We start from the raw sequence: 10811 nt of genomic DNA on the forward strand, positions 1-10811 counted from the left end.
ATCTAACAGAGTGCTCTTTTCATCTCCGAATCTCCTCTCAATCACAGGCATTTTCTCCACGGGTTATTGTTGCAATGTCAGTTTCATTTGCTATGTGACAAGTTTATAGTTGAGAATGTGACATTGGAGGCTTAAAGGGTTACATATTTCTCCATCTTTTTCTCACACCTTTTGTCTACTTTAAGATTCCAGAGGAGTCATTGTCTAAGCCAAGTATCAGACATCTTTAGTGAGGTTGTAACTTATAATTCATCTGAGCTATGTAATTACCTAGGCATCTAAATGAAATTAAATAAAAACATCCATGTTTTCAAAGTAAATAGTATGTTTGCATTTTGCAATTATACATTTGTAAAAGAGAAGATATATACTATTATATGCAGCACTTTATTCTTTCCGGCTTGAATGAAAATATGTTTCTTCCTACCATACTTCTTTCTAGGAAGCTTATAGAGAAGTTGATTATATAAAAAAAATGTAGAATTACAATAAAATATTTCCACTTTATAGAAAAATAGAATTACAATAGCTTTCTTAATACAAGGATATCTCTCAACTCATCATGCTATAATGGAAAGATGATTGCTAGAACTTTATTTCTCACTAATCACTCTTATGGCTTAGAAAATTCAAGAGAGTAGATAATCAATGCGTAGATTACAAGACTCTTGTAACTCTCATCTTCACATTGTTTTAGGTTTGAATGTGTAGTCTTAAGGTTTAAAGAAGGAATTCAAAGACCTTGGAATAATCATCCTCCTTTTCCTTGTGTTAGAATTATCGTGATAACTTGACTATGGTCCATTACAAATTAAGGAGGGAATGCAAGCACATTAAAATAAGCTTAATGAATGTTTGGTTCTCATGTAACAAAAATTGATTTTGAAGTGATTTAAGTATGTTTTAATACATTTAATGTAAAAATGGATTGAACAATAACTTCAATGCTAAAAGTTAGTTGTAGAGAAAAAAGTTTAAATTTCTAGCTTCAAACTAAAATAAATTCAAAAGGCAAAATTAATTCTATTGGAGAATTTTTAAACATGTCAAAATCAATTCTACTCCCTCCGCTCCTTTTTAATTGTCACTTTTGCATAGTTTTTTCGTTTCTAATTAACTGTCACTTTCAAATTCAATACAACACTAAATGTTATTTTGCCTTTATTACCATTGATTATTTATTGTAGAGAGAGAAGTATATGAAATGAGATATTAAATGATGAAAGTTATTATAGGAAAAAGATAAATTGTTGTATCAAAAGTAGTAAAATGTATTTGTTGTCTTGGTTTGTGTAAAAAATCAAAAGTGACAATTAAAAATGAACGGAGGGAGTACATATCTAAAATCAATCTTGCATCCATAAAAAGTAGAACCAAACATACATTTAATTATTTGATTTCATTCTTGCATAGAATAGTTACATGTTTGATTAGTCTCCCCCATGGGTGAAGCTAGAGTAATTTTCACGTGAAGACCAAATATAAATAATTCTTTTGAAGCAAATATAAACATTGGCTTGGGATCTGGGAGTGTGCTCCTCCTCGAGGTCTCGGGTTCAAATCTCTCCGGTGTCAATTTGGATAGGTTAATTTAGTTTCTTAAAAAAAAAAAAAAAAAAACTTAAGTGTTAAAGTGTTAAAATGTTAAATCCCTATAAAATTACGCTTCAATGAGTCAAATATATTCATCATCTCAAAGAAGTTTATTTAGTAACTAAATTTATTTGAGTGATGCTAATTCAATTTTTTAAGTAATCATCAACTATGAAGTCTCATTCCTACGTATTATTTCTATCCCTCTCATTTTGGTTGATTCATGTGTCACTTTACTTGAAGTTAGACAATAATTGCTCCTAAAACATCGATAGTTAGCTAGAGAGATTAGTCACACTAGCCATCCTCTAAATGTTGGATATATAGGAGGCGATCATATACCAAATACCCGAATATTTTAGGTATATATATGACATCTCCTTCTCTTATGATCTTGGATTGTTGGCATGTTATTACGTTAGGTGCTTCTCGGAACTTCCCAACAAGTGGTAGGTACTCTGGTTCGGCTTGGTGAGGGAGTTGGAGTTGGATCGTGGTATTGAATCATTGTATCAAAAGTAATCATTGTGTTGTACTCAGGAGGCATGTTGTGTTGACAATAACGGTAGTACAAGAATAGGGATGTGGGAGACTCGCACTATGAATAAACTAAATGTTGAATATTTAAGAAAATCAATATATATACATAATGTCTAAATGTTTTGGAGGCAAATGTGGTGTCTCCCTCTTAAGATCATTGGTCCGTTGTTGCCCCTAGTTAATCATAACTACTTCTAAATTCAAACATATGATTGGTTGTAATTTGTGGACATTGAAAATTCTTTTAAATTGACATTGTATCCAAATTATATAAAATAAAATTAATACATTATGCATAATATATAGATACTTTTTTTTATTCCATAATTCCTTAAAACCACTCTCGTCTAGATTTACTCATATCGAAACAGAGAAAAAAATACACCGTTTTATCTGAATTTATCCATTTAGTAGCAAAGAAAAACATTATTATTACCCATCTAGATGGATAAACTTGTAGGGTGCGATTTTCATGAAATGAATGAGATAAAGTAGGTCTTAAAATAATCTGATCGGAAACTACGCTCTGATCTAAAATAACAATAAAGTTATAATTTCCGATAAATTTCGTGGGATCAGAAGTTACAATCCGATAAATCCAAAAACTTTTGAGCAATGTGAGGGGCCGATAAAGCAACCATGTATCATGAAGCCCAAAAGCAAAGCCCAGTTACACAAACCCAGCCCAGATTCGTCTCTCGTTTACCAGTTCTTCATTTTCGTTTTCCGCGAAAGAGTGTGTATCTCTGTAGAAGCAGACTCAGCATCAAGTCTTCTTTGTTTTCTCTTCTCCAAATCAAATCCCAATTCACAAATTCTTCATCACAATCCAAAATCCCACGAATTTCCCAATTTCTGATCCTAAAAACTCAATTCCTTCCCCCATCTTCACAACCTCACACCTTCAATTTCCGTTTTCCATCAATTTTCTCACTTCAACACAACCCAGTAATTTTCTCCCAAAAGGGTTTCTCTTGATTTCATTGTTTCTTCTTAATTTGCCTCTTCCGCATGTAATTTGCTTGATCAAATTCAAAGTTGTGATTTTTGAACGTGTTGGAGCTAAATCATAATGGGAAAACACACGTTACTGATACTATTATTGTTTTCTTTAATTCTATTTCATGGCTCTCATGCTTCCTTTGTTAAAGACCTAAGAAAATTGATTGATTCAACAAAGGTGAGTTTTTTATTTTTTATTAATTTTCCTTTATTTGAAAATTTTCATTTTTTAGAGTAAACTACCAAATTTGTTTCTGACTTTGTATTTGTATTACATTCTTAATTAAATTCCTAAGATTATGAATAGTTCAAAAAGGCCATTAATTCTGTCAAAGTTTACTCATTTTAGTCATTCTAAGAGTTGGAGGGACTATATTGATAATAAGTGGTTAAATATAGCGACCAGTATGCAGTCAAAATATAAGGACCTATTTGATATAAGTTAGTTAAATATAAGGACCGTCCTCGTAAGCTTAGCTCAGTTGGTAGGACAATGCATAGTATATGCAAGGTCGGGGGTTGGAAACCCGGCCACCACCAAAAAAAAAAAGAAGTTAAATATAAGGACCAACTCGACAGTTTGGTAAAGTCAGAGACTTTTCGAGATATTCATAATCTCTGGACCTATTCAAAGTCGGATACTAATTTGATGGTTTATTTTATTATTGCTATCTTGCTTACAATGGTTGAATCAAGTTAGTTCTGGTTTTTAGGATTCTCCGGTACCAGAAGAGAAGAAATTAGATCCAAATAAGACTGTTGGTGAAGAGAAAAAGAATGATGCTAAGAATGATGTTAATATTCCACCTGTTCCGACACCACAACCTTTACCTAAAGTGGAGAATAACAATGGTGAAAATCAGAAGGAGGTTAATAATAAAACTACTAATAAACCTCCACCTGTTTCTGCTACTGCACCTCCCCCTCCTGTTCCGGCTACTGCACCCCCTCCTCCTGTTCCTGCTACTGCTCCACCTCCTTTACCCAAAAAGGATGAAGGAAAGGGTCAGGTAGAAGAGAAGGGTAAAAATGAGGGGATTAAACTTGCACATTCTACAACTAATGACACTTGTGAAGGACTGAATAAATGCAGTGACGATGGAGACATGGTTGCTTGCATTTCCAAAATGGGTAATCAACTTTGCTTTAATCAGTTATTTGTTTATGTTAAAATATCTTCATATTATGTTATGAGTATCATTAAATATCTTTAGATCATTTTTTCTAGTCCTAGAGTGTATCTTAGAATATCTTCCAAGATTAGTTTCTATATTACTTAGGGGCTGTTTGCATTGACCTATTTAGGGCTTATTTACTGACACAAGTGTTTATAGAGCTGTTTGGATGGGAATATCATAGGAGCTTATGAGCTCCCGTAAGCTGTTTTTCGTAAGGTTCCCAACAAGCTTATGATTTCCCATAAGCTAAACTCAAAAACACAGACCTGCAATAAGTTTAGAGAACCCAAAACTCGCCCTATTATCATGATTTGTTTTCTGATTTCTCTGTTTACATAGTATTAGGTATAGGAGTCTTGTATCCCTTTTAATAGGTACTAATGTTTAGTCTTTTGAATAAAGTTAGTGTCAAGTCCATATCTAGTTATTGTTAATAGTGTTAAAAGCTATTATTTCTCTCCTACTTTTATCTAAAACTCATAAAATTCAACATATTTAAAGTAAACGAATCTACTTGAGAACACCCAAACATGTAGAAAATTATCAAAATCTGGTTTAGGTTTCACAATCGTGGATCTGAACATGCAATAACTCATAGTATATGAATATATATATATATATTCAAATGGGTATTCAATTTTGCTTTAACAATTAGTTGTTTGTTTGTTTATGTGTTAGTTTCTGTTATTACTTTTAATGAAGTCATGTCAGGAAACTTTAATCTCTAATGGAAACTTGAAGTAAAATTAGTGTAAAATTCCCAGCCTAATCTTTTGGTTACATTTTTCAGCTCTAGTTTAACATACTTCATACCATTTTAGAATATAATAAAATATCTATAATATCTTTACATGATGTTAGAGTATCTTAGATCATTATATCATTATATTAGTTTCCAATCTTAGAATATCAACTTTGGTAAGTATATATATTACTTAGTTATTATGATGGTTTGTTTTTTTATTTCTCTATTTACTTAGGATTAGGTAGGAGTTATACATCTCTATTAATAGAGACTGATGTTTAGTCTTTTGTATATAGTTACTCAGCTATTATCAATAGTTCTTGTTATTTATCTCCTCCTTTTGTTTATAAATCATAACTTCAACATGTAGAGAAATTATCGTAATCTAGTTTAGATTTCACAAATGTGGATCCGAACATCTGATAACTTGTAGTAGTCTAGTAGATGAATATATAATCTGAAATGAAATACCAATATAGAAGCCAAGGAGAAATTGCTTCTATGAAAATGTTTGCTTAGTTCAAGAAGATCATATCAATTCCTTAAGCTTTGGAGGGTCTGGAATTCTTGTGAGATGACGTTTTCCAAATTAGTAAAGCCAAGATAGCTCAATGTTCCGATTTAAATTAAAAAGCTAGTTGAAAATTAAATGCAGTTAAAAAGTAAATGCTTCCATGAAGTTACTTACCACATGAAAATACTATTGATTGAAAGATAACTCTTCATAGAATATTTTATTATTATTTTTTGCAGAATTTTTTGCCTATAACGTATACATCTTTTATAAAAAAAAAGTGGCTCATTGTTGCTAAACAGGAAATACTTTTTTAGAAAGAATCGATAATTCCTTTTATGTGGTGGAGCTAGTTCAGGATTAGTGGGTGCTAGAAATTAAGTGTGAGAAAATGCAAGAGTCAAAGAGAAAGTGGGTGAAAATGTTCTCTGAGTGAGCAATGTTGTCAAATAGCGAACGGTGATTTAGTTCAAAGTGTTGTCAAATAGCGGCTATAGCACCGTAACGTAGTGGAATTTGAACAATCCGCTATTTTCCGCAATCTGCAGTTGACAATACTGTCAGTGTTCTTTTACTGTACATTGATAGTTTGATCTGTTTGCAGTTGTAGATGGATAAAGCAAGCATTTAATTGATGTATATTGTATTAAAATATCCTTACTCTAATCATTAAATGAGTTACAAATTTTCATATTTATTTATCCAATTTACTCCCAATATCTTGGGGTATAGTTGGATGAAGGTCAATTATACCTTGGGTCTCTACAACCCCGAATGTTTTGAAACTTAACTGAAATGATTAAACTACCAAAATTTATGAGTGGAGAGAATATTTTTCTTGTTTTAAGAAATAAAATAATTACTTATGAGGCGAACACTAAACTTCTGTTTGAGCTACCCTCTAGTTCATCTACTGAACCAATCATTGGGATGATCCAGCTTGCTTTTACAATTATGAGTTATGACTATTATGTGGGTTCACGTGTTGTTGATCAGCATTTGAAGAAGCAAAGCATGCAATGCTGCTTATCAACAAGAGATTCCTTTTTTACCTATGTTTTTATGAGCGTATTAGTATCTTAGCAGTTTGTAGCTAATATTTAGTCGTGTGCGCCATTTAATTGAAATATAAATACAAAATAAATTAATGTATTTATATTTCAAGGTAGGAAATACTGACTACTAATTGCTGACATACCCTGCAAAAAGGAAGGGTGCTGGAAAAACCTCCCAATTGATATAACAAAAACATCGGGTCAATTATTCAGTTCTGTTGTACTACTTTTATTAGTAAGAGTCAAATATGAACTCATCTGCATTTATATTTCTTATGAACATTACCAGATTCCAAAAGCTTTGTTGTTCTTCTTCAAAATAGAGGGGGTGGCACCATCAAAGTGAAGTTTCGCAGTGATCTTGAAAGTAACCTTGGCAATGTAGAAGTTGACAAAAATAAAACAGAAAAGGTATTGGTCATTTTATGTTAAGCTGACTTTTATTTCATTTACCTGATGATATTATTCTTGGATAGACGTCTCATTTCTTCTTCATACCCTTCACACTTCAAAGTGAAGCAAAAGCTTCTGAGATGCAACACTGTCTAAAATAATTGTTTATTTTGTTAGACAGACAAAAGAAAACTCGGCATTATTTTGGATAAAAAACATCATCTCTTAAAAATTATCAGCAAATATCATGCTTTAGATGACTTCTTTTTTTTAAGAAGCCAAATTAACCCACCGAAACTGGCAGCAGCGAGAATCGAACCTGAGTGACTTAGCTTTAGATGACTAATAGACGGTCATTGAACAATTTTATCATTTCTAGGACTCTGAGGTAGAAATTTCAGAATCTTACAATTCATGTGTGTGGATGGAAAGAAATATAACACAGTATGTTATCATTTCTAGGACTCTGAGGTAGAAATTTCAGAATCTTACAATTCATATGTGTGTGGATGGAAAGAAATATAACAAAGTATGTTATGACATAGAATGGAAAAGACACCAATGCCCGTTTCTCCATCTATATTAGGATAAGGAAGATTTGGGACTCGAAGAATAGGAAGTAGAGGAGAAATTTTATAACTTCTTACCATTCTATCTTTTCATATTTGTTGAAGGGTTAAATATTTTTTTGATATCTAATATCTATAAAATTGACACAATTTGATTTTAGTTCAATAATTTTTGGATTCATTTTTAGTCCCTAGATTTAGCAAAAATATTATGTTTGTAATCCCTCACTATGGACTAAACGCACGCAATTTTGTAATTTGTAATTTGTAGGAACTAAAAATGAATAAATTTTTTGTAATGTTCTCAAATCAATCTTGACAGCTTTAATCCTTTCTAAAACCCTTGTTGCTCATTGTTGGCAATGGCAGGGGAAACAAAATGTTCATTAAATCTCATTCAAATTTTCTGCATTTTAGAAGGAAGGGTGCTGAAAGTATTGTGTTCCTTTGGAACTCACCATTCCATTTCTTTTCCTTCTTTCAACTACTATAATGATATAATCTATCTGAACTACTTAGTCAAGGCTGTAGTGTGTTGTCACAGCCCCATCCCAGTTCAAGTTGTTTGATGTGTCACATTATTGCGCTCTGGCCACTCTACTGTGCAACCCATTTTTTGAATTTTCCGTCCCTGTGTTTAGGTGATTTTAGGCTGAATCATTACCAAATTGAGCTCACCTTTGATCGGTAAGTAATGGCCCTTTTGCTTAGGAACCATATGTAATAACCATTAGGTATATATTCATATTTATTAAGTGGTCGAGTTGAAGCAAAGGTAACTTGCTATCATAGTAGTCTCTTGTGTTTGTGAAATTTGAAACATTCTCCCTGAACAAAAAGTTAGTTTGGAACAACAAATATGAAGATTATGAAGACAGCATTGATGATAGGGATGAATTGATTCCAATGGCGCATTTGATCTTGATTACAATGTAAATGTGGATGTAGGCACTGCTACTGGAGTTAGTGAGTTAAGTCCGACAAATTGACATTGAAAACCCATCATGCCAAGTAACGTAGCTCTTAGGAGGTAAGGAATCAAGCATTGAGACAAACCCAAGTTATACAATGAGCAGCCACATTGAATACCACCGCGGATCTTGTTAGTGGTGAAGATGTCTTACATGTTGCTAGCTTTCTCCATCCTTTTAGTTTGATTCCTCCCATTCCATCACACTCTAATACATCCTCATCTCCTTCAAAATTATCTCTGTAAATTCTTTAGCAAAATTAACTCCACCAACCTCCTTCATATTGTTGATTCTTTCTAAAGCGTAAACTTTTCTGTGTAACTTGAAATGGATATCAAAAGCTTTTTACATTCCCAACACTGGCACCATAAGCAGCATGTTGCTGACATGGCAGCATCATAATCATGACAGTGAAGTAATAGTGCACACTCTGAGTGGCAGCTTCTCTGCAATGTCAATATCTGGTTAGGGACTTGTGTGATGCGCTGGGATATCGTTGCTACACACATCCTAATTTAAATTAATAAGTGTTTAAAAAATAATATCATAAACATTATACAGATGAAATCCACCCTTTATGGTTTTCATGATTTCTGGTGTTTTTTCATTGGAAGCATTATAGGATTTCATATTTTGAGACACCACATTTTGTGTGATCTCTGTTTTTACAAACAAAAACACCCATTTTTGATTTAGTTCACACATCTCTGTTCTGCCAAATTTCATTTATTTGTATTTACTGTGAAAAGCACTATGTGGTCGCGCTTGTGTGCTCTGTTTGGTTACATGTCAGATTTGCAATTGGCTCACTGCTTTTACAATCTTGTTTTTCAGGTCACCATCAAACGAATTAAAAGTGAAAGTACCGAACTGACTTTGGATGCTGGAAAAGGGGATTGTGTGCTTCACACTGTTACTCCCGTACCTGAAGCGAGTTTTTTTCTGCGCCTTCCTTCATATGACAAGATTTTAACGCCAGTAAACGGTGCCTATTTCCTCATATTCACAGTAATAGTCTTTGGAGTTACATGGGCTTGTTGCTGCATGTTCAAGAAGAAACCGCGCGATGAGATCCCATATCAAGAGCTCGAAATGGCATTGCCCGAGTCTGCTTCAGCTACCGTTGTGGAATCTGCTGAAGGTTGGGATCAAGTATGGGACGATGATTGGGACGACAATGTAGCGGTGAAATCACCCGCAGTGCGCCATGCAGGAAGTATCTCGGCAAATGGCCTTACTTCTAGATCTTCAAACAAAGATGGATGGGAAGATAACTGGGATGATTAGTTATGAAAGGGAAAAGGAAATAAGGGAAAGAGATATTATTACCTTCAAAAGTGGGGAATGAAAAGATGGAAAAAAGCAAACTTTGTTGGGGAGGGATGTGACAAATGTAGCTCTGCTAGGGCTTAATGTATGCCCTAGCAAAGAGACAGCATAAAAGATGAAAAGTGTGATAGTTTTAACACATTTGATTGTTAATCTTCAACGTGTAATAGTGAAAGCCCTGCTTCAAAAGAGGGACAAAGGAAACTGTAAATGAAATATAGAAGCTAAAGTTTTTCCAATTTTTTGGCTTAAAAAATCCATTTACATATTTGTTATACTGTGACACAAACTCTAAACTGCTTTTAAAATCTACTTTTTATCATATCAGAGAACTGTTTTTGGGTATATATGAAGAAAAAAAATCATAGGATGATTTTATAGTTAACTTAGCAACAATAGTATTGGATTTTAGGTAATGCTATTGTAAAGGCATTGTAGATGTTGAGAATTCTATTTTGTTTTTCTAGGGGATGTTGAGAATTCTATTGTTTGGTTCCGTTGTTGGATTATTTATTTTTCCTTTTGACATATGAATGCATAAAGCATTTAACTATGATACAGGGGTATGTTTCCAGTAATTTTTTATGAAATGTAATACTAATAGATTGTAGATTTGTCTAGAAAACACATGCAAGATAGTGAAAATAAAAGTTCCCTTCCCCTAACCAGTTATTGGGATCTAACTTGTCTAATTTTTTTTATTTTTTTTTTGGGGTCAAACTTGTCTAAATTTTCTTTTATTGAGAAAAAAAGAAAATACAATTAAATTTGAAAATTGAAATTCTGCATCTCAAGTCATTGTGATACCATACAACATTATATTAGTATCAAATGATACCCGTTTTTTTAAGTTTTTCAGTTGTAAATTGTTCTTTACAAATTTATAATGCAATAAGGCATCATAAATCATTTGAAAGCATAT

General features: G+C 32.8%; 1 protein-coding gene across 1 annotated transcript; it reads left to right on the plus strand.

Annotated features, from left to right (window-relative positions):
• The first annotated feature begins 2875 nt into the window (after nt 1-2875).
• On the plus strand, nt 2876-10467 carry LOC146908375 (uncharacterized). The gene is made up of 4 exons (XM_085730951.1): nt 2876-3313; nt 3849-4266; nt 6917-7038; nt 9395-10467. Exons 1-4 carry the CDS (start codon nt 3206-3208, stop codon nt 9845-9847), a joined length of 1101 nt encoding a protein of 366 aa, XP_085587077.1. The 5' UTR covers nt 2876-3205; the 3' UTR covers nt 9848-10467.
• Nucleotides 10468-10811: the final 344 nt, after the last annotated feature.

Source organism: Medicago sativa, chromosome 7 (assembly GCF_051527215.1).
Source record: "Medicago sativa cultivar Bolivia chromosome 7, Bolivia_mono, whole genome shotgun sequence".
Lineage (NCBI taxonomy): Eukaryota > Viridiplantae > Streptophyta > Magnoliopsida > Fabales > Fabaceae > Medicago > Medicago sativa.